Source organism: Stenella coeruleoalba (assembly GCF_951394435.1).
Source record: "Stenella coeruleoalba genome assembly, chromosome: 21".
NCBI lineage: Eukaryota > Metazoa > Chordata > Mammalia > Artiodactyla > Delphinidae > Stenella > Stenella coeruleoalba.
This window is the reverse complement of record NC_137167.1, coordinates 6,847,832-6,874,879: the sequence shown is the minus strand read 5'-3', so window position 1 is coordinate 6,874,879 and position 27,048 is coordinate 6,847,832. Positions and strand designations below refer to the sequence as shown.

General features: G+C 39.0%; 1 protein-coding gene across 5 annotated transcripts in view; it reads right to left on the bottom strand.

The window, feature by feature from the left end:
• Positions 1 to 27,048, bottom strand: part of NSD3 (nuclear receptor binding SET domain protein 3) — a 108,225-nt gene that overhangs the window by 11,702 nt on the left and 69,475 nt on the right. For 3 of the 5 annotated variants that reach the window (XM_079908953.1, XM_079908952.1, XM_079908954.1), the window contains exons 9-18: positions 26,536 to 26,581; positions 23,469 to 23,599; positions 22,968 to 23,096; positions 22,202 to 22,328; positions 15,067 to 15,264; positions 14,430 to 14,603; positions 9,803 to 9,949; positions 6,371 to 6,527; positions 1,016 to 1,218; positions 200 to 312 (exon numbers count right to left, since the gene is read on the bottom strand). In XM_079908953.1, the coding sequence (XP_079765079.1) occupies positions 200 to 312; positions 1,016 to 1,218; positions 6,371 to 6,527; positions 9,803 to 9,949; positions 14,430 to 14,603; positions 15,067 to 15,264; positions 22,202 to 22,328; positions 22,968 to 23,096; positions 23,469 to 23,599; positions 26,536 to 26,581 (1,425 nt within the window). Of the gene's footprint in view, positions 1 to 199; positions 313 to 1,015; positions 1,219 to 6,370; positions 6,528 to 9,802; positions 9,950 to 14,429; positions 14,604 to 15,066; positions 15,265 to 22,201; positions 22,329 to 22,967; positions 23,097 to 23,468; positions 25,643 to 26,535; positions 26,582 to 27,048 lie in introns of those variants that run through there. The other 2 variants (XM_079908955.1, XM_079908956.1) reach the window with 2 other exon arrangements.

Sequence of the window (27,048 nt, the reverse complement as noted above, 5' to 3'; positions counted from 1 at the left end):
ATCAGAGCCCCCATCAACCCAGGGCAGCAACCCCGGCTCCCGGCTGATACTCCAACAGAAGCTCTCAGGTTGTTCTGCAGAAGACTGGGTGGTAATTAGCAAAAGTTTTTATAAGACAACAAGGGCCTCTAACTACTAAGAGAGCAATGCATTTCATCCTGTCTGTCAAAGAGCAATGTTTTCACGGGTAAAGACTCACTTTGATGTGTTTGTAAGGAGGGGGTTTTCTTGAGTTTTTTTCAATCTCTAGTGCTTCTTTACTTTCTCTTTGCGCTTTCAATTCCTGGAAACGTTTTGCAGCTTCTTCCAACGCTGCCAATAAGACCAAACAAAGTATATAAATACCAAAAACCAAATAAACAAAAAACATTAAGAGATTAGTTTTACCCTGCCTTCCCAACACACTGAATCTGGCCGGAGGGTTTCTTTTTAAAATTATATTCTGGAAATAACCATTTACTACCAGGACAGGGTAACACTGAAATAGGATATAACTCCTTTACGGCTGAACACTGTGCCCTGTGCAGGCTGTTGCTTCGGAGGAGAGGTCCCACTTCAATGATCAGAGGTTTCCACGTGGACCAGAGAGCAGCTCTTTACCTCGTACCAGATTTAAATTCACTTTACTCTTACCCAGAAAGCCAAACTTCCTGGCAACTTGTTGCAAAAGCAGCTGTAAGGCTCTTCCTGGGAAGCATTTAGTCTTACTACCTTACAAAGGAGCTTCACTTGATTAAGAAGACTATGTATTTCCAGAATAATCTCTATGTTTGTAGTAAGATCACTGAGGGAGCTCCTTTCACGTACACAGCACAGTCTACTACACTGAATGTATTTTTCCAGCTGACTGGATTGTGATGTGGTTCTAATGTAATTGGAAACTTATGGAGGCCGGATCATAACACCTGGTGAAAACTCTCTAACACCAGAAACACATCTTATGCAAGTTAGGAGGTGTGGAGAGATCAACCCAGGGGTGTTAGTTCTGAGCCACTGTGAACGTTGTCCAACGTACCTTTTTTGAAGGTCTTGTTAATACTAGTCTGTCCCTCAGCAAAGCTTTTGTCTCCTTCGACGTAAGGGAACACTCTGCCCTGGTGTACCCAGTAGTAGTCGTGAGAACCGAAGAAGAACACGGGGAAGTCCCCCAGGTCGTGCTTGAGGCCCTGGATGTTGAGTGGCACAGACCGGGGGTTGCAGATCTCCGCTGGCCACCACCTGAAAGCAGGAGGATGAAATCGCACTACGCTTTACGTGGCTGCTGGGAGCCAAAAAACAAAGGTTGTGTACTTCGCAATTTTTATTCAGAATCTAAGGACACAAAATACCTCGCTTATCTTTAATCCTGCCCAAACCACACGTCATTTAACAACACAATGAATGAAATAGTGAACACAGACTAAACAAACTAGGCCCTAAACACCCAATCTAGTTTCTTCCTTAAAAAATTAATATTTGATATTTATAAAAGAATGTATATCATGAAAAGAAAGCATAATAATAAAGTAACAATGAAACCACTATACAACTTAAGAATCAGAATTTACCAATAATATTCCAAACCAGATTTCAGTCCTAGGAAAGTCATGTTTTTCTCCAAATGTGACATTCTTAATACCAAGTCTGTCTTTATTCCTAGTAATCAAGGGCATCATTTGAGAATAAACTGATGCTACAGTAAAGAATGCCCACTCCCATTCAAACTGGTGTTTTCTGACTCTCTAATCAACCAGGATAAATACTTTCTGGTCAAATGTACTAGGTTTATATCAGTGTATATTTCAGAATCTAATTCATCTTAGATCATAATAAATGGGAGATTTGGGACAGGACTGAAAACATAACTCCTTCATGCGACGATGACTGTGTCCACAGCAATCACTGAGGGAACCACCTGTGAGGCTCACTGGACAGTTTCCCACAATTGGGCAAGTCAGGAATTGTAGTATATAAGATCATCGATACCAAGAGTAGATATATACAAACTTAAATTTCTTTCAGTCTCTTATTTATAGATGCCTAATAAAATTGTTTATTTAATGAACAACGACATTACTGAGAAGATAAATGATGGCACGGTCGCATTCCCAGATTTATAGTGCGACCAAGAGCACGCTTCACCTAAAAGCACTCCGTGTCCATCTAAGAGTTAATTAAAAACGTGGGTAGAAGTCTGTGCTCAAATTGTTAAAACAAAACAACACTCTTTTGTGTAATCAGTATTTAGCTCCCCCTCAAAGCAGGCTGGGCGGTGGTCGTATTTCCGAATCGCGTCAAGGCGTGCCGGGAGCTCGCGGTAAGTGCGAGCACTGGCTCAGGTAGACAGAGGCACGCTTTCTGCCAGCCTTGTTCCAGGCACTCACCTCCCCCAGGAAGCTTCACAGCAGAATAACTAGCTATTGAAAAGAAACAGTTTCGTGGGGCCCAGAAAGGCCTGATTGGAAAAAATACATTAAGAATTAGTTCATGGATGTGAGTCTTTGCAAAATGAACAAGAAGAATATGAGCTGCATATGAAATCTCAGTGAATTGTGAATGGGAGCACTGCTTTGGGCTTCTTTAAAATGTAATGTGATAGCACTAGCACAGGGGGATGAGCTCAGTGCTTTGTGACCACCTAGAGGGGTGGGATGGGGAGGGTGGGAGGGAGACGCAAGAGGGAGGGGATATGGGGGTATAGGTATACGTATAGTTGATTCACTTTATTATATAGCAGAAACTAACACACTATTGCAAAGCAATTATACTCCAATAAAGATGTTAAAAAATGTAACGTGATTAAAATTTAAGTATTAAAATTAAGTCAAATATATTTTCGTATTCATAAGTTTTTTAAAAAAGGAAATATGTAATGTACGGCACAGTGACTACAGTCACTGCTAAGAGACTATATTTGAAAGCTGCCAAGAGAGCAAACTTTAAAAGTTCTCATCGGAGTTCAGGCTTTTATGGCACTAGCTGTCCTGAACTCCTAGCTTGGCTCCCTGTCATAAACACTGCACCCTCCTTCACCACACACAAAAAAAGTTCTCATCACAAGAAAAAAAAATGTGTAACTATATATGGTGACGGATGTTAACTAGACTTATTGTGATCGTTTTGCAATACAGACAATGTCGAGTCATCGTGTTGTATACCTGAAACTAATATAATGTCAATTATATTTCAAAAAAAAGGCAAAAAAACTTTTAAAAAGGAAATATTCTGAAATGTGTTTGAAGATCTAAAGGCTCCTTACACTGTTTTAGATATTTCTTATCCAGGAATGTCTTATCTATTATTTGTCAAACCTGCACCCCTCCCCTCCTGGAAAGATATATATTTTTAATTATAAAAGCAATGTGTGCTGGTCAGAATCGCCATCACTAAAAAGTCTACAAATAACAAATGCTGGAAAGGGTGTGGAGAAAAGGGCACCCTCCTACGCTGTTGGTGGGAATGTAAGTTGGTGCAGTCACTATGGAAAACAGCACGGAGGTTCCTCAGAAAACTAAAAATAGAGTTACCATGTGATCCAGCAATCCCACTCCTGGGCATATACCTGGACAAAACTATAATTCAAAAAGGTACATGCACCCCTATGTTCACAGCAGCACTATTCACAATAGCCAAGACACAGAAACAACCTAAATGTCCATCGACAGATGAATGAATAAAGAAGAGGTGGTACATATATACAATGGAATACTACTCAGCCATAAAAAAGAATGAAAAATGCCATTTGCAGCAACATGGATGCATCTAGAAATTATCATACTAAGCGAAGAAAGTCAGAAAGAGAAAGACAAATACCATATGATATCACTTATATGTGGAATCTGAAATATGACACAAATGAACCTATCTACAAAACAGAAACAGACTCACAGACATAGAGAACAGACCTGTGGTTGCCAAGGGGGCTGGAGGGGAGGGAGAGGGATGCACTGGGAGTTTGGGATTAGCAGATGCAAACTATTATACATAGGATGAATAAACAACAAGGTCCTATTGTACAGCACAGGGAACTATATCCAATCTCCTGGGATAAACCATAATGGAAAAGAATATAAAAAACAAATGTATATATGTGTATCACTGAGTTTGCTGTAACAGCAGAAATCAGTACAACACAACACTGTAAATCAACTACACTTCAATAAAATAAAAGACTATACCTTTAAAATTATTAAATGTAACTTTATGGAAAAAAAAGCAATGTGTGTTTCTTTTAAAAATTGAAACAGTGCAGAAATGTATAACAGAAAAACTGAAAATGGCTCCCCCTAATAATCTCATGCCTCAGACTATTAACATTAGATGTTTTCTTTCCAGGTAATAATAAAAACATATTATATCTAGATCTACAGTTTTTAAAAGTTGTATAAACACATGGAGAGAGAATGTATATACTGTTCAACATACTTCCTAAAATTAACTATATATTGTGGATACCCTCCCATGTTACTATACGCACCTGCATATTCCTTCTTTTGGCTTCCAGGTATTCTAAAATATGGATACACTACAATTTATCTGACAAATACCCTACTGACTGAACATTTGGATTATTTAAATTTTTGCAATTAGAAATAATACTGCAATGAACACCCCTGTAAGTACACTTCTGCCCATTTGTCCAATTCTTTTCCTTAGATAAATTCCCTGAAGGGGAACTACTGGGTCAAAGGGATGCACAGTTACAAGTCTGATATGTGATGCCTTACTTGGACAGGAGCACTTGTCTCCCCATGCCCTCCTGAGCTGCAAAATTATTACTCTTAAACCTTTGCAAGTCTGTTAACTGAAAAATAAACTCTTTGTTTTTAATGTACATTGATTTTTAGTGAGGCTGAGCATTTTTTACATGTCTATTTTCTATTCCTTTGCAAACTGGCTCTTTCTCTTCTTTGCTCCTTTTTCTTTCCTTTTTTTTTTTTTTTGCGGTACGCGGGCCTCTCACTGTTGTGGCCTCTCCCGTTGCGGAGCGCAGGGTCCGGACACGCAGGCTCAGCGGCCATGGCTCACGGGCCCAGCCACTCCACAGCATGTGGGATCCTCCCGGACCGGGGCACGAACCCGCGTCTCCTGCATCGGCAGGCGGACTCTCAACCACTGTGCCACCAGGGAAGCCCAGCTCCTTTTTCTAGGGAAGGTATTTTTCTTTTCTTACTGAGAGTAGAAGAGTTCCCCTGGTTTGATATTTGCCTTTTAAAACTTTGTATCTTTTGCCATAAAGTATAAAATTATTTATGTATTCAAACTGTCCATTTTTAAAAAAGAGCTTGGAGATTTCCCCGACATATGTTAAAAAAAATAGCTGGGGGGGAGCTTCTCAATGCCCCTTATCTCAGCTAAAAACTAAGTTTTTAAGGTTAAATAGGTAAGCAAGCAGTGTATTTAAAACAGAGAAAATGACATAGCCCTTGTTAAAAAAAATTACAGTATGTTTGAAATTCTACAGAAACATATTATACTTAGGATTCTAATTGAAAAGCAGAACTCTACTATGTGTGTGTGTTTGTGTTTTTTTTAAACCAAGGACGGACTTACACTGACACATCATAATCACCTAGTTTACCTTCGAATTCACTCTTGGTGTTGTACATTTTATGGGTTTAGACAAATGCATAGTGGCATTTATTCAACATTATAATATTATACAGAGCATTTTCACTGCCTTCAAAGTCCTCTGTGTGTTCTCTTGAATAGTATCTATTTTCTTAGTAAAATTATAAACATATGCCTCAAAATGTAAAATGCAGAGTTTAAAAAAACATCATTATTCCTGTTCACTTAAAGGCTTGTTAAAAACAGGCTTCTTAAAAGGAGGAAGATTTATTAAAATAATGGCAATCACACATACTTCTTGCTTCATTCCCTTAAGATCTAAAGGCTCCTAATGAAATAATCTCTCTCTTTAAATTCTAAAAAGCTCTCTCTTTGCACACAATTTAGAGCTTCTAGCTAGAACTATAATGGACTAGATTTAGGGGTAAAAAGAGCTATTTTGGCCAGGATATAAACTCTTAACTTTATTAGAAATCAGAAATTAATATAAATCTAATTAGAGTGCAAAAAAAAAAATCTTCCCCACTCTCCACATGAAAGCTTTTATTTTAAAATCTATTAGTACCATAGTCCATTAGGAAAAAGTAACTTTCAGAACTTAAAAACAAAAGTCAACCAACTCATAAAAAATATCTATCAACCACTAACCTTCCCAGTCTTCTAAAAACCCAGACTCAAACTATGTTTCTTCTCTTTCTGTTTCTAAGGAAGTTGCAGCACTGTGCTGCTTTTTCTACCTATTTCCTAGCCACTTTGTGTACAGGCTATGAACTACTGAACAGTAACTGAATACTTCCTCTTTGTCCTTGGAAAAACTTGCCTGTAATTTCCCAATTTGACCCAAACAATCTGCTTGTAATGTAGTTTCTTGCCAGCTTTACAGTCATTGCAATTCCAGCAGCCTTCTGGCATCTCTATGCTCAGGCACTCCGGGTGGAAGGAAGCCGGGCACGACTCACAGCAGAGCAATCTTCCACCTTGAAACAAACAAACAGTCTTAATAACTGAGAAAAGAGGAAAGAGAGAGAGACAAGAGAGAAAGTTATCTTTTACCTGCATTAAATTTGATTCAGATTGAGGGAAATTAACCAACGACTGAGTTATATTTTAGTGATGGATTAAAATACAAAGCAATGAACAGATTTAGCTGAAGTAGCCCTTTCCAGGGAGGGCTTCAGTGGCCAGAAACTCAAAGCCTTTGAGTAGTAGGAAAAACATTACTCTTTATCCCTCTAAAATGTGGGCTACTGAAGTACCAGTTTAGCAGGCAGCTAAGACTATTAACATATGACAAATAGATGCATAAAATCTTTAGACTGAGTAGATTTGAGAACAGATTTTCAGAGAAATATGTAGCAACTCTCTTTTTCTCCTTGAGAGCTAAGAAAGCAAGCAATGGTCATCTTTGTATTTTAATCCAGTGGCACAGTTAACTACATCCCTTTATAACAACATTAGCAAGAATGAAAACAGCCAATAGGTTGACCAGTACTTTTTTCTTCCCATGTAAGAATACAAAAAAGGAAAAGAATCTTGAATTGGTGATTATATTATCATTACCTTTTCAGTGAAGACAAATAAAGTCAAACAGGCTATAAAGCAGTGGTTTGCAACTTTTTCATCACCAAGGATCCCCTTGCCCTTTCTCATGGATCCATATGTTTTCAAATATTTTACCAAAGAAAAAACCCACCAAAACCAAAAAACATTTTAAAAGTAACAATTATTTTCTTCTGTTTTAATTAACCAAAGAAATATATAACAGCCAATCAGAGCTTCTGATCCCAATAACAAAACTGGTATTATCACATTAAATTGCTAAAAGCATAGCCAAATATAAAGAAACTCACACCACTGTATTTTACACAAATGTCTGATTCTGTTAGACTTTCTGAACTGTTAAATATAGTTCAGAATTTTGTTTGTAATATTTCCTGATGTCATATTGAGAACCACTGCTTTATAGCATAAACTAAGTAAGTATCAGTGTAGAATCAAGTACCACACACAAGGAGATGCCTCCAAGTACCCTAGCAAAATCCTCTCCTTTTAAATACACAAAACCATCTCTGGATCGAGACCAAAGCAGGTGCGGCAAACAAAACAATACTATTTTTAAATCCAAAAAATTAAAGAGATTTCGGGGAGAAATCTCTTTATTGTTGTATTTTCTCTTTATTGTTGTATTTCAACAAGTGACAGAAAAGAATGTTAACCACTGAAGATGAAATGCAATAAAGACATTTACTGGAAAAAAAAAAAATCTTTCTTGGGAAACCAAGTCTACAACCCATGAGTGTACTGAGATTTAAAGTCTCATAAGCAAAAGGTTAAGAGCCCTCTATACAACTTTATCAAATCACATGCTCCAACCTTTTGAGGGTTTGCTATCAATTTTCCAGAAAATCTCGTCTTCCTGTAGACTTTCAAACTTCTAACTGATTAACATAAAAACAAAAAGAAAATCCATATACAATCAGTGATGAATTAAATTACTATATTTCCTCTGCTTAAAAGCTTTTACTTCAATCATTGGGATTTTCCCCTTTGTCTGCAGATCTCAATATGGATTAATTGTTCCAATTCTCCAACCTAGAGATTAGCTGCCTGAGTGCTCTTAGCCTAGGTAGGGAATTCTTCTGTAAGTTTAAAGTAAAATGAGATAATTCATTTTTCCATCAGAAAGAAATGACCGATAGGGAGAGCGGTCTTTGCAAATACCTTTAGAGGACAAGTGATTATTAGGGTTGGTGTGGAAAGGTCAGTCTGGCCATTTTTTAACATTATGGAACAGTCCTAAATTTTAAGTCTTATTTCAGAGGAAATACAGACCCTGAATCATCAGTGAAAATCATCACGATTTTTTGACAAAAATACACAAGGGAAATAGAAAAATAAAAATATGAACAATCCACCTTGGTGCTATGCAAGAAAACTGCTTTAGGATGCGAGAGAAGAAAGATATGGTTCAAGCTAAGCAAACAGAGGGCTCAAAATAATTTCAATTCATGTCAAGGTCAATACCGAGTACTGAAAAGAAAGTAAACGACAATTGAATTAGTCTAATTTTATAAAGGCGCCAGCAGGAAAATAAGGCATTTCCTAAAATGCCTCAGGTAGTCTAATTTTATTGCACTATGGAATTAGTCAGACCCATGTCCATCTTTGTTTTGGAAACAGTTGGTATCACCAGTAAGATGCCATACTGTGACTTCAATAGAAAACAGACAAAAGAGTCAACAGTCTCTCCAACCTCCCTCTTCATGGGTTCTAATCAACTTGCTTAGTTGTACTTTTTTTTAGTCATGGGTTGCCACTTCAGATGTCTGACAAACAGCAAACATACGTCATCAGCAGGCAACACAAAGCATGAAAAAAAAAAAAAAAGAATTGAATTTTCTTTAAAGATTCTGAGCCTGGCCTCAGATCATAATGGCAATGTATACAGGAAAAGGCTTTCACCTTCCAAGTTATTTATTTTACCCTCTGGGATAACTCCCCAAATAATACATTATTGTTAAACCACTTTTTTCCCTTTTATTACATGTAGGCTATATAAAGCAAAACACAAGATTTTTCTTCCATAGATTAAATTAACTTGGAGAATATAAATATACATTTAGCTCTTGGATCTCAGTGGATAAATTATCTATTAGCAATTCTTCAATTCAGCTGGGCTGCCTTTCGCTATCCAGTATTTGCAGCATTTTCCCAGCTGCCCACCAATGTCTCCTAAGAGAAGGGCAACTAGTTTTCATAGCACCATAACAAAAACATTTAAGAAACAAAATGACAGAATGTATTTCAGAATCAAAATTTTAAGTGTCAGTATCTCTGTTTCCCTCTATAACCTGTCTTGTTATTTAGCTGAAAGTTAGTAACAAATTATATCACGTCTATTCTATTCTAACATGAATGATACGGTTCTACATCAGGCAAAAGAGGAAGAGCCCTCAGAACATGCTTCCATATTAAGCAGAATCCTAGTCTTTCAATTTTAATGACTATAGATATATGGAAGGTGTGAAAATTTATTCAAGGAGAAGAGTAAGTAAAAATTTGTCATAATGGAATTATTTTAAGCCCTTTTTAATAATTTTGCAGCCATATGAAGACAGCCACAGCCACCAAGGTAGAATTTACCAAAAGCAACAGATGGTGCTTGACAGGCATACATTTCCCCCCTTCATTTAAAGAGAAAAAATAGGAAATGCAAAAATAAAAGTAAGAGATAAACTATTTTGATTATTACCTTTCTCACATTTCTTTTTGGAAGCTGACGAAGAAGGAATCATAGGTAATTTCATCAACTCTGCACGATTTGATTCGTTCAGTAGGTAGTGGGACTTATAGGCATAGGAACTGAACATGGGGTCTGAATGGTCCTGCACTATCAGCCCTATACGAGACAAACAGAAAGATGTGAGCTGCAATGAAACTACCCATGATTCCGTGAGGAAAAAATAAACCAACACCTACTATGTAGCTGTGCTTAAAGCTGGGGGGGGGAAAGAATAGGAAAAGAAAAGATCTGACAGACAAGGCTTTCCATCGTTATTCAAAGGAGTTTAAGCTACTCAAGGCTTTCCATCGTTATTAAAAGGAGTTTAAGCTACTCAATGCCTTATCCCTATACAGAAACCTATACACCCAGAAAGAAACTCCAATTTAATTTGAGGATGTAAACTGCTTTGACGTCATTCTGAAAACCCCCTCTGGAAAACAAAGCTACATTCCTTAAGGTTTAGAAGTACTATGACGACAACCCAAAGAACAAAATAATGTATCACTTAATTGCTGGAAATAAGAACTGTCTACGTGACACACTAGAGACCCTGGTCACCTTCAATACATCAAGCAGCGCTGAAAGGCAGAATTGGGCTTCTTCTCCTCTCTGCTCAGATCTTTAGATACCCTCAAATTCCAGCTTTCTCAGCCAGATAATGAAGCTTTTCTCTATCAGTATGATACATGACTTTAGAGAAGATATAAGTTGTTGAAGTTCACTGAGGTAATGCAAACAGTTAAAGTTTTGTCCTGCCATGAAAATAACTGACTTAAACGCTTACCAACTTAAGGGTTTATAAAAACAGTCCTTTCAATCTACCAGTACAGCTGTCCTGTTGGAGGAAAACAGCATCTGCTCTAAACTACCCGTGACACCCACCTTTCCCCTGAGTTAAGTCCATCCTGTAGCTACGGCCACTCCTAAACCCAGGACCTCTGAGACCAGGGGAACTTTCTCTATTTGGTTACTGGTCAAATCATGACCGCAGTTTCATAGAGATCATTTTGAGAAGAGGGAAGAGTTTTGTTTTTAAAGGGGTGACCATTTACTATTTTCTGTGGATTTTATCTTCATTTGATGCTATCCTACACTGAGGCAGATTCAAGAAATACTGATATTTCTCATGTGAATGGAACTTGAAATTGCTAATCGGCAATACATAAGAATTTTCGAATAAAGGTTATACAATGTTGAATGAACATTTCATACATTTAACAGAGAAAAGTGGTGCAATGGCTTTTAAATAAGAAAGAACAACTTAGAATATTAAGTAACTTTTATTTTACACCACCCTCCAGATGAAAGGAAATGCTGAAGAATCTATACTACACTGAAATATAACTGCACACACCCTGTGGCACCATGCGGGGCAGGGGAGGAGGAATGTTTCTCTAAATGCTGAAGCATTTCTAAAAATACTTCCAGATATTTCAGTCCTAAAGATTAGCTTAGGGCTTCCCTGGTGGCAGTGGTTGGGAATCCGTCTGCCAATGCAGGGGATGCAGGTTCATGCCCCGGTCTGGGGGGATCCCACGTGCCATGGAGCAAACGAGCCCGTGCGCCACAACTACTGAAGGCTGCGCGCCTAGAGCCCGTGCCCTGCAGTGAGAGAAGCCACTGCAATGAGAAGCCCGCGCAATGCAACGAAGAGTAGCCCCTGCTCGCCACAGCTAGAGAGAGCCCGCGTGCAGCAACGAAGACCCAATGCAACCAAAAATAAATAAATAAACTTATTCAAAAAAAAAAAAGAAAAAGAATTAGCTTAATGATTTTAAACAACCAAGAACTAAGACAAAAATCCTCTGTGCGGAGGGAGAAACTGTACGCGACAAGAAACAAAGGCAAAACAAGCTGAGTTTTCTAACACCAAAACATAAACAATTGAAGTATCCCTTTTCATGTGTGGATTTATTATAGTTAGATTTCCTTAAAAAAGAAGACCTCTATAAATTCTGGTAAAAGAACACATATCATTTACTTCCGGAGGACTTTTAAGCCCTTCTCAAATCCCAACATCTGATCTATTTAGAATAAGTTTCTGTAAAATGCTGGAAAGGAAAATGAGAGTTTCTGTTTACTGTGCAAAGTTGCAGTTAAAATATTTGGGGATTAAATAATCTTGCTCTTTAAAGAGGCATTTAAATACAGCACATCTTTCAGAATAATTGCCAAATTGATAAGATGCAAACAGCATCCTGTTGTTAAAACATGAGTTTTCCCCTCATTTCCATTATCTCAAGCTTTTAATCAAGGCATATAACTTAAACTTAACAAAATGGTTAGAAGTTTCTCTAAAACTAGGTTCCTTGACAATGGGTCGTTTTCTATCTATCTTAAAGGAAAACACCTGCTTTAAAGGGCACCCAATTATTAAATGAAACAGAGCAAAAGAAAATATTGGTCGATATACTTAACTGATGGTACTTGATTCAGAATATACTCCAAAGTAAGCCAACATGATAGTTTTAAACTTGGTATTTAAAATGTTGGCTCAGTTACTTACACACACACCCACACACACCAACACACCTACACGCCCACACCCCTCCACCCCTCCTAGTAAAAGTGAGTAAAAGTGAGTGCCTAGAAGGGTAGAATAAAGTATTTACAAAGTGATAGACTTTATGTTATCACTGACACTCATCTATTTGAAAGTCTCTAAAGCTAGTCAATTCAGTTGATAATTCAGTATTTTCATCCTAGCATTATTTTCTTAGGAGTGGAGAGATGGAAAAGGCACGTGACTTTTTATTTCTTTGGCTAATACAGTGTGGCAGGAAACACTTCAGACCTTCTTCCCCCGTGCCATCCAGACTTCAGAGCAGGACGCAGCTGTCGTCACTACTCTACACAATACTTCCTTCTACCTGCAGACCGCCCCGCACACTTCCAAACTGAAAAACTCAAAGCAGTGTGTACAATGGACCCAGGAGGCTGCCATGGAAAGGACTACCACTTACTTAATCTTGTACCGTCCACCCCCTCTGGTTATTTTTCTTTTTTTTAATGAGAGTTTCAAAAGCAAAACAACTCAAGATCTATCATACTAGCTAAATTCTATTTAAAATACTCTATAGTACTTTCACCAAATTAAAAGAACTGTCTCCTAAGGCAAAAAAACAAAAACAGGAACTTCCCTGGTGGCGCAGTGGTTAAGAATCTGCCTGCCAGTGCAGGGGACACGGGTTCAAGCCCTGGTCCAAGAAGATCCCACATGCCGCGGAGCAACTCAGCCCATGCACCACAACTACTGAGCCTGCGCTCTAGAGCCCAGGAGCCACAGCTACTGAGCTCCCGTGCCACAACTACTGAAGCCCGCATGCCTGGAGCCCATGCTCCGCAACAGGAGAAGCCACCATGATGAGAAGCCCGCGCACCGCAATGAACAGTAGCCCTCGCTCGCTGCAACTAGAGAAGGCCCGTGCGTGCAGCAAAGACGACCCGAAGTGGCCAAAAATAATAAAAAAAAAAAAGATAAATAAATTAATAAAAAAACAAACAAAAAAACCAAAAACAAATAAAAAACAAAACATGATCCAAAACTTCATTTTCAGTATGGGCTAAATATAATCTAACAGGCCTGATACGCCACACAGTCCTTTCAAATATTTCACACTAAGGGAAGTTTAGAAAACTTAGCACTTATGAGTAAACAAAACAAAAAAAATGCACTTGGGGATATTAGTTGTTTCTAAAATGCTTACTAAACACTAAAAATTCTTTTATTATAATATAGCTGAGACGCTCTGTAAAGTTAGGTACTCCGTATCACATTCAACTGAAGAAGTTCTACTTTATATTTATTACGAACTCAAGTTCACTGATGCCCTCAGGGACGCAATATTGTTTTGAAGCGATCAATCTTAAGTGGCAGACTTAAATATCAACAGCTGGCAAGTAAGAAAGCCTATACTGCAGGCTCTTAACTAATACACCACATATGTTGCCTTGGCTGTATTCCACCAGGTCTTCCTCAATGCCAGACCAAAACATGATAAAATACAACATAAACAATTAAAAAATAAATGTGCTCTTCTTGCCTTCCAAGTGAAATCTCAATTAGTTGAAAACTCTGGATTAAAGAATATGACAGGGGAAGAGTCTACTTCGAATAGAAGAACTGTTTGCACAAGGGAAGAGAGCTGATCCTTGAACAATGCCGCGGCCAGGTGTGTGGACCGCCACGCAGTTGGAATCCCCTGTAACTTTAAGTTGCCCCCCCCACCACCTGCGGATTCCACCAACCTTCAATCATGTAGTACTGGAGTACGCCACTGAGAAAAATGCGCACAGAGTGGATCTGCGCAGCTCAAACCCATGTGGTTCAAGGGTCAAGTGTAGATTAATCTTTTGATGCTCCAAACAGGAACACTAAGAACTCATTTATAATTCTAAGTTACTAAACAGATGTAGATTTTAGCTTAATTTATGGAAGAATTAATATTCTAACAGTTTGAGTGTCTAATGTTATAAAAGGGACGAGTTACTGGAAGTGTTAATCTCTCTCAGGGATTTTACTGAAACTCGATTTTAATGGGGGAAATATGCCAATGAACCCAGAAAGACATAAAGAGAAAGGGCTGACACTCACCTCTTGCACAAACGAAACAAAAGCCTACATTTACAGCAGAGGAAGAGTTACTGCTCCGTTTGGAATGATTACTACAGATGAGAACGTAGGAAGACACAAATATGCTGCCGGCAGCAATGCAAGCATCTCCAGAGTGGTAGGCTACTGGGCACCTCAAACATCTCATCATGCGACCTGTTGAAAGACAATCAAAAAGGAATCTATGTAAGAAAGAATCAGCTGATATAAAATGAGATCTTTTGGGATCCAATGTGATGCTGGTTACAGTAATACAAAAATCTTTTTCTTCCCTAGTTTGACTCTGCTGTTTCTGTGCTGTATGGCCCCTAAATGCAGTGCTCATCAGGAGGTCACTCAAAGAAAAATGTGTCTGTGCCAGTGCTGGAGAGATGCTGGTCTCCAATATGGCACCCGTTTAAGGAATGTTCAAGGGTAATTTTGAACATATGGAATTTTCTTCCCATGGTCTAAATTAGAACCTAGAATCCACTTACCTTACTATCTTTTGTGGCTGAGCTGTAATAGCTATAGATAAACAGAGGGAAAATGCCTGATGTTCTTTATAATAATGTGCTTACTGTTTGCTACTGAACTTACAAAAAAAAACAACTGTCCCCTTCCTTAGCTCTGTTTTTACCTTTACTTGCTTTGTGGATATCTTTCTCCATACAGCAGGCAGAGCAGCAGTGCTGGGGACAGCGGAATCCTTTTGATTCAAAGATGGCAGTGGGGAATTTGCGGACACAGGCTTCATGGTAAAATTTCCCACAAGCACCAACAGAGCAACGCTTCACGTCTGTACCAGACACTTTACATGAAAAACACGGGTGCTCTCCTGGAATATTGGTGAGGAACACAGATTAAATAAAATCTGATTAAAGCATATTCCTTTTAAACAGAAGCAGTCACTGACACCGAAGAGCTAATCCCCAAAGATTCTACTATTGTGTGTAAGATTTTTAACATACAAAAAAGGCACTGAAAATAGTTAAATTAAAATATGACTTAATAAAACTTGCTAGAATAATTGATTTGCTACAATAATTGATCGTCAATTTGAGGATATAGCACCAAGAACAATTTAGATCTCCACTTCTCACTTTATACTGAAATTCCATAGAAAATCTAGAACAGAATTTTCAACACCTGGCAGCTGAGAGTGGCAAGGTCTTCCCAACATAGAATAAAGAAATTACCAATAAAAAGGCAGATTCCATTAGATAATCACAATTTCCATTTGTAAAACAGACATAAAATGAAAACTCATAATCCTAATAAAAACAGAAAGTTATATCTACACATCTTATTCAAACTGTAGAAAATCAAGGACAAAGAGAAAATATTAAAATCACCCACAGAAAAAGACAATTACCTTCAAAGGAGCAAGACTGCTGACTGAAAGAGAAAGATGGAAGCCAGAAAACAGGGGATGCTATCAGTAAGGGCTCAAAGAAAACTGTCACCAGCCAGAATTCTACGCCCAGTGGATGTACTCTTTTTTTCTTTTTTTTTGCGGTACGCGGGCCTCTCTCTGTTGTGGCCTCTCCCGTTGCAGAGCACAGGCTCCGGACGCGCAGGCTCAGCGGCCATGGCTCACGGGCCCAGCCGCTCTGTGGCATGTGGGATCTTCCCAGACCGGGGCATGAACCCACGTCCCCTGCATCAGCAGGCAGACTCTCAACCACTGCGTCACCAGGGAAGCCCTGAATGTACACTTCAAGATGGAAGTGAAGTCAATACACACTGGGGAGAATTAATAAAACCAAAAGTTGTTTCTTTGAAAAAGGTTAATAAACTTATATCCCTGGAAACAAGTAACTAATAAAAAAAGGGAAAAAAAACAACGTTAACATCAGAAATGAAAAATGATACATCACTACAAATCCTACAGTTGTTTAAAAAATAATAAAAGGACATCACTATATTTTTGCCAATAAATTTGAAAATTTAGATAAATCAACAGATTCCTAGAAAAACAGAACTTACCAACACTGGCACAAAAATATTAAATAGAAAACATGACAGTTCTATAATCTATTTAAGAAATTGAAACTATAATTAGAAACCTTCCAACACTAGAAACCTTCCAACCAGTGGAGCCCAGGTGGCTCCACTGCTCAACTGCCAAACATGTTAAGAAAGAAACAATTAGAATAGAAAAGAAAAAAAAAAGGAACAAGTGAAAAACAGATGTAGAAAAATAAATGCAACAAGGATGACAAAGGATTATGTTTTGTTATATAAAGAGTTCACATATGATGTTATCACTTATATGTAGAATCTAAAAAATAAAACAAATTAATGAAAATAACAAAACAGGGACTTCCCTGGTGGCGCAGTGGTTAAGAATCCACCGGCCAGGGCTTCCCTGGTGGCGCAGTGGTTGAGAGTCTGCCTGCCGATGCAGGGGACACGGGTTCGTGCCCCCGTCCAGGAGGATCCCACATGCCGCAGAGGGGCTGGGCCTGTGAGCTATGGCCGCTGAGCCTGCGCGTCCGGAGCCTGTGCTCCGCAGCGGGAGAGGCCACGACAGTGAGAGGTCCATGTACCGCAAAAAAAAAAAAAAAAAGGAATCCACCGGCCAATGCAGGGGACACGGGTTTGAGCCCTGGTCCAGGAAGATCCCACATGCCGTGGAACAACTAAGCCTGTGCGCCATAACTACTGAGTCTGCGCTCTAGAGCCCGCGAGCCACAACTACTGAGCCTGCGTGCTGCAAATACTGAAGCCTGCAGGTCTAGATCCCATGAGCCACAACTACTGAGCCCACGTGCCACAACTACTGAAGCCTGCATGGCTAGAGCCCGTGCTCTGCAACAAGAGAAGCCACCACAATGGGAAGCCCGCGCACCACAACGAAGGGTAGCCTCCGCGCACCGCACCTAGAGAAAAGCCTGCGCACAGCAATGAAGATGCAACCCAGCCAAAAAATAAATAAATAAAATCTTTTTAAAAAAGAGGAAATAACTAAACAGTCTCACAGATACAGAGAACAACCTAATGGTTACCAGTGGGGAGAGGAATGGGGGGAGGGGCACTAGATAGGGGCAGGGGATTAAGAGGTACAAACTACTATACATAATAAAATAGGTAAGATACAAGAGTATACTGTACAGCACAGGAAATACAGCCAATGTTTTATAACAACTTTAAAAGTAATATAATCGATATTGAATCATTATGTTGTACACCTGAAACTAATATAATATTATAAACCAACTATACTTTAACCAATTAATCAATACAAAATAAAGCAGAATCATGGGGGAAAAAAGAGTTCACATATGGAGGAAATATATGTAACATATACAAGAAAAGATAAGAAGACTTATAAAGAACTATAAATCAATATAGAAACGGCCTAATATAAAAGTGGACGACTAGTATGAACAGGAAATTGACAGAAAGCAGAAAGACAGATAGCCAATAAACATATGCCAAAATGCTCAACTTTGCTAGTAATCAGATAAATACTAACTAAAACCACAAGTAACATTTTAAAAATTCATCAAATAGGAAAAAACTTAGAATCTCATAATACCCATCATTGATCAGGGCGTGGGGAAACGGGCACTCTTATGTACTGCTGGTAGGAGTTTAAGTTGGAAGGAACTGTCTTCGAAGGCAACAGGGCAGTATCCATTCTAAAAGGAGACATTAACTTCCTGTGGCCTAGAAATTCTATAATACTCCTTGCTGTCTGTGTTAGAGGGGAGACTTGTACATATAAAAGGATGTTGACTGAAGCATTGTTTGCATCCGCATACGACTGAAAGTTGTAATTATCTGCCTTTTAAAATTAGGATTAGCGTTTTCCTTTTGTGTCTGTGTTACATATGGAAATCATAAGGGACTATTTATTTGGATATCATCTTTTGGGAAGTGTTCAAGTCTTTTGCCCATTTTTCTTATGATGCTATAAAATTCTGAAAGATAAAAAATACAAGGAATAGTTTTTTGTTTTAATTTTTTACAGAAAGTTATATTTGGTTTTGGAAGTACCTAACCATTACAAACTGGCTAAGTCATAAAACTTTAAAATCAGGACTTAAAACTGTGATATTCAAATTTTTGTTGTTGTTAACTGGCTTTGTTGTAGAAATAAAATAGAGCAGTGTTAAACTGGCTGAATTATAAAAATTCTTTAAAATTAGTACTTACAACTGTGATGTTCAAATTTTTTGTTTGGCTTCGTTATACAAATAAAACAGAGTACAGCAGGGTTATTTTTGTTGTTGATGTCCTGTTGCATATATATAATTTCAAACTATATTTTAACATATTGGTAGATCTGAAAGCAATAGTACTGTTTTGTTTTGTTTTTTAAATAAATTTATTTATTTATTTATTTTTGGCTGCATCGGGTCTTTGTTGCTGCACACAGGATTTCTTTAGTTGTGGCGAGCGGGGGCTACTCTTTGTTGCAGTGCATGGGTTTCTTATTGCTGTGGCTTCTCTTGCTGCGGAGCACGGGCTCTAGGCATGTGGGCTTCAGTAGTTGTGGCGCACGGGCTCAGCTGCTCCGCGGCATGTGGGATCTTCCCGGACCAGGGCTCGAACCCGTGTGCCCTGCATTGGCAGGCGGATTCTGAACCACTGTGCCACCGGGGAAGGCCAATAGTACTGTTTTTAAAAATTTTTAGGGCTTCCCTGGTGGCGCAGTGGTTCAGAATCCGCCTGCCAATGCAGGGCACACGGGTTCGAGCCCTGGTCCGGGAAGATCCCACATGCCGCGGAGCAGCTGAGCCCGTGCGCCACAACTACTGAACCCGTGCACTGCAACTACTGAAGCCCGGGGGCCTAGAGCCCATGCTCCGCAACAAGAGAAGCCACCGCAATGAGAAGCCTGCGCACCACAACGAAGAGTAGCCCCCGCTCACCGCAACTAGAGAAAGCCCGTGCGCAGCAACAAAGACCCAATGCAGCCTAAAATAAATATTTTCTTAAAAACCATAAAAAAATAAAATAACTTTTAGAAATTTTAAAAATTAAAAGAAAATTATTTTAAAGTTTAAAAGGTGTGACTTTACCTAATGCATAAACTGCCCTACGTAAAAATGAAACAGGCTTTCACTTGCATAATTATCAAAGTAAGTCTAACATAAATGAAAATTGTTGTAATTAGTGGTACCGTCACACTAACAGAGCTGACTGAGCTATAAACCCCTGTGAGACTTACGTTTAGAGCTCCAGCATGGGCACACTTCCACTACCCTCCCCTCCTCACTAGCACATGGTCTTCCTTTAGACTAAGAAAGTAATAAGTAAAATTCCCTGTTACACATTTTATTCAAAAGGGCAAATGAAAATGCTTTCTTTCCAGAAGTCACATTTGTCTTAATCAACAGAAAGTGGCAGTATAAGAACTTATCGGGCATGTATCCTGTAATACTTTTTACATGTGAAGTGTTTTATCTTTTGATAAACAAAAAAAGACTTCGTAAATGATCTTAAACAATGGTTTGAAGAATCTGAGTTTTCACTCCTAGTATGTTGGTAGTGTACCACATTGGTATCAAACTGATTTTCATGTGATAGTAAATATATCAAAAGCAGTTTGAAAAACAATTACTTTTGTGGTTTTGATTTGCATTTCCTGGATTACTAATGATGTTGAACATTTTTTCATGTCTTACTAGCCATTTGTGTATTTCTTTGGAGAAATGTCTCTTCAAGTCCTTTGCCCAATTTTGAATTGGGTTATTTGGGGGTTTTTGGTGTTTTCTTCTAAGAGTTTTATAGTTTCAGTTCTTATGTTTTGGTTTTTGATCCATTTTGAATTAATTTTTGTGTATGGTATAAGGTAAGGGTCCAACTTCTTTTGCATGTGGATCTAATTTTCCCAGCACCATTTACTGAAAAGACTATCCTTTCCCCATTGAACAGTGTTTGCGCCCTTGTTAAAAAATCATTTGACCATATATGTGAGTTTATTTCTGGGCTCCCTATTCTATTCCATTGGTTTATATGCCTTTATGCCAGTACCACACTGCTTTAATTACTGTAGCTTTGTAGTAAATTTTGAAATCAGGAAGTGTGAGTCCTCCAACTTTGTTCTACTTAATTGTTTTTAAAGCAAATTTCCTTCTTAAATTTTCTGTTAGTTGTGTACCCAATTAGATTATATTGAACCTTTGTTGGCAGAATTCTGCTGGATTCTATAGTTAGAGGAGAAGCCCTAAGAGTGTTTTAATACTTAGATACATGGTCCTTCCTATCAGTAACTTATCAGGCTGCAAATCTGAATGCTTAATGGGGCCAGGCAGATTACATCAATGACTGAGTGACAGGGTTTTAGAAAAAGTGTCTGGTAGGGAATATGGGGAACAAGGAGTATGTGCCTGATCCAAGTTAACACATTCAAAACTCGTTCTGAGGGCCAAATAAAACACTGTGCAGATAATCTGACCCTGAGGCTGCCAGCTGGCAGACTGTTCAAAAGCTTTACTGCAGAGTCTAAATGTGATAAATAAAATGATATTTTACATAGGGAAAAAATATAAGTTATTTGTTTAAAACAGCTTGTGTAGCTTAATTTTTGCCTGTGTATGTAGGTGAGTGTGTGTGTGCCTGTGGTCAGGATATGTGCTATGTGATTCCCATCCTACTGAGTCAAGGTGGCAGAAGGCAACGGTAAAGGGCAAGGGCTCTGGGGTCAAGCTCTGCCTCCTGGGCCTGAACCCCAGTTTCACCATGTGTGTCTCTGTGACTCTGGGCAAGGCTGGAAAACAAACTCTCTAATCCTCAGTTTCACATTCTGTAAAATGGAAATAATAATAGTATCTATCTCATAATGTAGTGAGGAGCAAATGAGATAAGAAGATAAAACGCTCAGTACTAAGAGCACCTGGCATTTAGAAAGTATTTGGTTAAAAACAAAGTTACTGTTCTAATGGAATCTAGAACATACAAAGGATTTTTGGAGGCCTACGAGTAAAAAAGAATAAAATAAGTATCTATGAGAATCCAAATAATGGGAGGAAAGGAGTAGGAAAATAATAAGGTACAAAGGTAAGGTCAGCATATCGTAAATACTCGACATCCAATTGGCTCACAGCTTCTCACAGCAAAACCAAAACAAAACCCACAAAAACATGTGAACATGGTTCCTAGAAGCACTACCAGGTCATCTCCAGGTGACTTTTCACTTACCTTATTGGTACAAATTAAACAATTCTATTTTCTGCTTTCCATGACTTAACTAGAATCATGGCTACACAGAGAAGAAATATAAACTTACATATTTCTTTCTCTGTAAGTTATTTTGACAGGTGGCAGTCTATACATGGGGTGCAAGAGATAAATGATGACTCCAAAACCCCCATGTTTTAAAAACAATTTCTGATAGTTCCATCTTTCCACTAAAAATACAATCCCCATGGTTATAGTCTGTGACGGACACTTATTCTGGTCTATAAAGTCAAGGGATTTTAGATCAATTTATTGAGCACAAAAATCTCAAACCCACCTGAAAAATAATTCACTCTACAAACTTTGTATAGCTCTTTAGATAAAACATAAATACATCTCGATGATTTGACAGATTTTATGGTAAAGGCACTAGTGGGAGGAGATCTGACAATAATATTACAAACTGCTCTTTAGATGTCAGGAAGCCTAATCACTGGATGGTCTTAATTTGTTGGAATAGCTATGGGAGAGGAGATACGAGCTACATAAACATGGTAAGAGAGTGTGATGTCATGGAAGATGCGGGCACTGCACTTTCTCCACCCTCACCCCCATCTTCTCACATCTACCAGGACGCTCACCAGTTTTACATTCGACGCAGATGAACTTTCCATCAGGGAATGATGTCAGTCCCAGGCACTCCAGGTGGAAGTGTTTGCAGCACTCTCCCTCGCAAGGAATCAGAGAATCCCCAGAGCTTTCACAGATCTGTAACATGGCAAAAAAAAACCCAGCTGTGCTCAAACTGTAGCAGGCATCAGGACCACTGGGGGGGTCTGTTAAGACACAGATTACTGGGTCCACAGTTTCTGATTCAGCGGGTCTCGGGTGGGGCTCGAGAATCTGCATTTCCAATAAGCACCCTGACAATGCCAGTGCTGCTGGTCCTCGGCCCTCCCTTTGAGAACCGCTGAACCAGATAACTATTTCCAGACCCAATATGTATAAAGTTTAAAAGTCATACTTGATCTTTTATGATTCCTTCTTTGGAATCTGCATACTTTAACTCTTCTTCAGAGTGCAAAGCAGTATTTTTCAAAAAGGGTAAATATACATTAAAAACTTTAATACCAACTTCAATCTGAGAAGATGTTTTTGAAGTCAGCCATCTGCCATTTACTTCCAATTAATAAGGGAGCATCACAGTGAAGACTGGCACTTACACGTGAATAGTAAGTATTCCAACTCCGAAAGGGAAGAAAAGAGCCTGAAGTGGCTTGTAGATCTGTAGCTTGAAAGCAGTATCATAACTTAGAAAGATACTAACCTCTCAAACAGGAGGGAAGTGTATTACTGGCAGGATATTACAGCCTTTGTTTCAAGCTGCAGGACAGGTTGCCTGCCTACCTGACATACAGTGTCCTTCCTACTCATTCCAGTGCCTCTTCTTGACAAACTTGAGTCCACGGACTGCACATCAGAAACATCTGCATCTGCAGTAGCTGAAGGGCTATCGACTTGCTTTCCAAAGCCTACCTACATGGAAAACAGAACACATTTTTAAGAAAAACAAAAGTTTCCTCAAAATTAGGTGCTACGAAAATCCTAGTTAAGACTTGCTCAAAGAAACCTTCACACAACCTCTTCCTCCCTTCTAAAACCCCTGGATACCCAATGTCTGGTGTTTTGAGAGAAACTGTTACAATTAAAAAACTACGCTCCTGTTATCTAAGAGACCAGCAAAATTAAGAGACCCGTAAGTTACAAAATGACCAAAATGATTTCTTTTCTACCAGCATTTAAAAAAAAATTCCCTGTTCTCGCCGAGAAAGTCAGGCAAAGCATTACTTGGTTGCTTGGTCTGGCAAAGCGAGACAACACTGCGCCCAGGCCCTGGGACATATTTACCTGCAGGTCACTCAGTCCTCTGGAATCGGAGTCAGACGTGTCTCTGTACGTGGAACTAGCCATTTCTACATCAGTTGAGGCGCGGCTCCTTTTCTTTAGAGGTTTACAGGAATCTGAAATCTCGCTGGCACCTTAATACAACACACCGAAATTAATCCTAAAATAGTACTTAAAGTTTGTTGTTTTAATTTTTTTGTGGGAGAATATTTTCTTTCCCCAAACTCATCTGTAGTGTGAAAAAAAGCATAGCTCTCTTTGTAACACTGAAGTCACGAGTCAAAATTTCATAAGCTTCTGACCTTCCTGATGGTGAGTGATGTAATTTACAACCGCTCTATTAAAACACTCAATTCCGTGCTCCTGCTCTAAAGCTATTTTCGGGCAACAGAGCCCAAGTTCCAACCTAAAAACCAATTCTATCAAAACTGCAGGACAGCTGATCGATTTGGAGCAATCCAAAGAACCATTCAATTTGGAGGGGGAAGACATAAAACCCAACACACTGTGTAGCTTACAAATATGGTCGCAGAGACACCTCCATCTTGTTTTTATTAGGGATGTGACAAATCTTTGATTTGTATTCGATTCGTACACGGATAGTGCCATTTTCCCCCGAATTTTGCAATTCAGTTGATTATTGCCCCCCAGATAAATCCTGGATGTTCACAATTGTTCATCTGAGACTTCCTGGGTGAAGGGCATTTACTGTGACCATTACAAGTGTTGCAGCACAGCTACATACGTCATGCCATCTAGGAGGCACAGTGCTGAGGGCTGTAAACAGACAATGTTCAAGTGCAGCCAAATCACGAAGAGCTGGATGAGAGGCCTCTGTGTGGACTTGGTGAGGGAAGGAATAAATATGAAAAAAAAAAAAAAAGGCAGAGAATAGTGTGGAATTTTTTTTTTAAAACGGTGTGTAATACAAATCCAGCCAAAACAATAGTGCAAAAAGTTACAAAGCAACAATCTCTTGGGCTAATGCAGTATAGGCTATACAGAAACAGCCACGATGAAATGTGCAGATCAGGCACGGTGAATACCAAGGAACCAAGGAGACGGTTAATATTTCAACCCACAGTTTGTGTTTTAGATTTTTTTTTTCCCCCAAAATTTCCATACAACAAACAGACATCTAGATCAGCCCAGCAAGCTATGGTGGAAGTGTGCAGTCCAGAAGAGACCATGGAGAAACAGGTCTCCCGAGGCCATGAAGATCCGCAAAGGCTGAGCGGGAACAGCACTTGGTGTGCGGCACGGTCTGTGCAGGAGGATGTGGACCTCGTTAGACTGCTCAGGTTACTGGAACCTCGTTATCACATCCCATCCTACAAGGTTTTCACTGAATGTTTCCTTACATCTACAAATGAGGGTGCCTGCCCGTGTTAACGCTGATTAAAAAACACAAGTACACAAATCTATCTCCTTCATTGCTGGTGTATGGACCCAGAACACCACCACAAAATATTTCCTTGGCCTAAAAGATCACTGGATTAACAAGGAGTTTTAACAGAGGAACAGGAGTGCTGTACTGAGAGGCTTTCGAAGGGAAACACAGGTACCGCCATTTCCGATGAGTTTCTGAAAATGCTAGAAAAAGGACAGGCTGCCAAAGGCAGCCACCACGCTGTTCTCCATGATAACGGCACTAATGTTAAAAAAAATAAGAGCTTTTAATGATTGTAATGTATACAGTTTGGGCTGTTTGGCAAAACCCTGCAGATGTGCATTAATGACGCTTTATTTTTTAAAAAAAACAAAAACAAAAACAAAAAAAAACCCAAAAACAGTCCATGTTGAAATTGATCAGTGTAAGTTAAACGGTGGTTTTTAGGCTGGACCCATGATTTAAGCTGTACCCATCCAGCTCAGACAAAAAAAAAAAAAAAAAGAAAAGAAAAAAAAAAATCATTTGAATGTTAAAGCAATTGTTCAGAGTCTTGAAAAAGAAATCAGGCAGGAAAATGCCCATAATGATGATTGGCAAAATCAAAATTGAAAACAAAGAAACTGTTTATCGAGCCGCCGACAAAGAAATCTTGCATGGAGACTACAAGTCTGGAGTTTCTGGGATGAAATTGTACAGGAATCTCAGTCCACAGTTTCCTCACTCGCTGCGGAGACGGAGCTGTCACTGAATCTGACAGAGCCCTGCACTCCCCGGTCCGCCGACCCTGTGGAATGGTGGAAACACAACGCAATCAGGCCTCCTAATCTCGCAGCGATCGCGATGTCTTTTCTTGGAGCTCCGCCAAGCAGTGTTCCCTCCGAGAGGCTGTTCAGTTCTGCTGAGGATCTCCACGGAGACCATCGCTGCAGACTTCTCCCCGAGAATGCAGAGAGGCTGGTGTTTTTTTTTTTTTTTTAAATAATGCAATTTGCCCAGAGTAAACTACAGGTATTAAATACAGTCTGATCTCACCAAAAACGCACGAATCATGCTATGGAGTTTGTACTGTAGTCAAATTGCACACAGAAAAGTACAGACTTAAGTTTAAGGTTTCTTAAACTTTGTGCATATCTCAAATAGATTCTGCATAAGGTCATCAAATAATGGCCATAAATATGCTACGAATCATTTTAATATACAAAAAGATTTTACAGCACTGTAAAAATAAATGTGGCAAGATTTTTTTTTTTCAATCAGGTTGTCTTGTCTGATTTGTCATAGTCCATGTTTGACCACTATTGACATAGCTACTATTCGGTATTCAGTCGAATACCAAAAAAAGTGGATTCGTCACATCCCTAGTTTATAAACCAGTGAAACCCCAGAATCTTATGGAGAAAAGTTGGAAACAGTATCAAGCCTACGTGGTGTTCTCCAATTTACCAAAACAAATAAGACTTTTCACATGGAGGCACAGAGTAAGATCAATTCTAAAAGACACACACGCACGCATGCGCGCACACACACACAAACACGGGAATACTTCAATTTCACACAAATTATCGACTGAAGAGCGACAAGTGATTTACAGAGACACACAAAAATACATGAAGTACAAATAATTCTTTCAAATTGTTTTTAATCAAGGAAATGCAGAGCAACATTATAATAACTCACCTTTTTGTAATCCAGTCTTCACTGTAGCCTGAGGAACTGTTTCAACCTGTTTGGACAGAAAAATACAGCATTAATGGGGAATTTTTTTTCACTTAATTAACAGAGGGAAAAAAATAATACTTCGATCAATCTAAGTAATGATGAGCGATTAATGTATCTGAAATCTGGACTCGGTCCCATTTTCTGGTAAAGTTCTCTGTCTCAGGGTCAGGGAGGGTTTAAATTCTAGCTGCCTGTGCTGGATACCAAGTGACAACACACAGCCACATGCTTTTGAGCAACGACCTTTCCCACCATTCCCTTGGTATATGAAAAGAACACAAATACTTTCCTCAGTGTCTGGGAGGCAGGAGAGGGGTTGTTTCTGCAACCAGCCCCGATGTTGCTATAAACCCCTCCCGCCCCAAAGACGTTAGGATAAATTTTTACTTACTATGATACTCAGGTTAATGTAACTCACGCCACTTTAAGACCCTTCCGCGCCTGCACTCACATCTAAGTTGCTGGGAATCA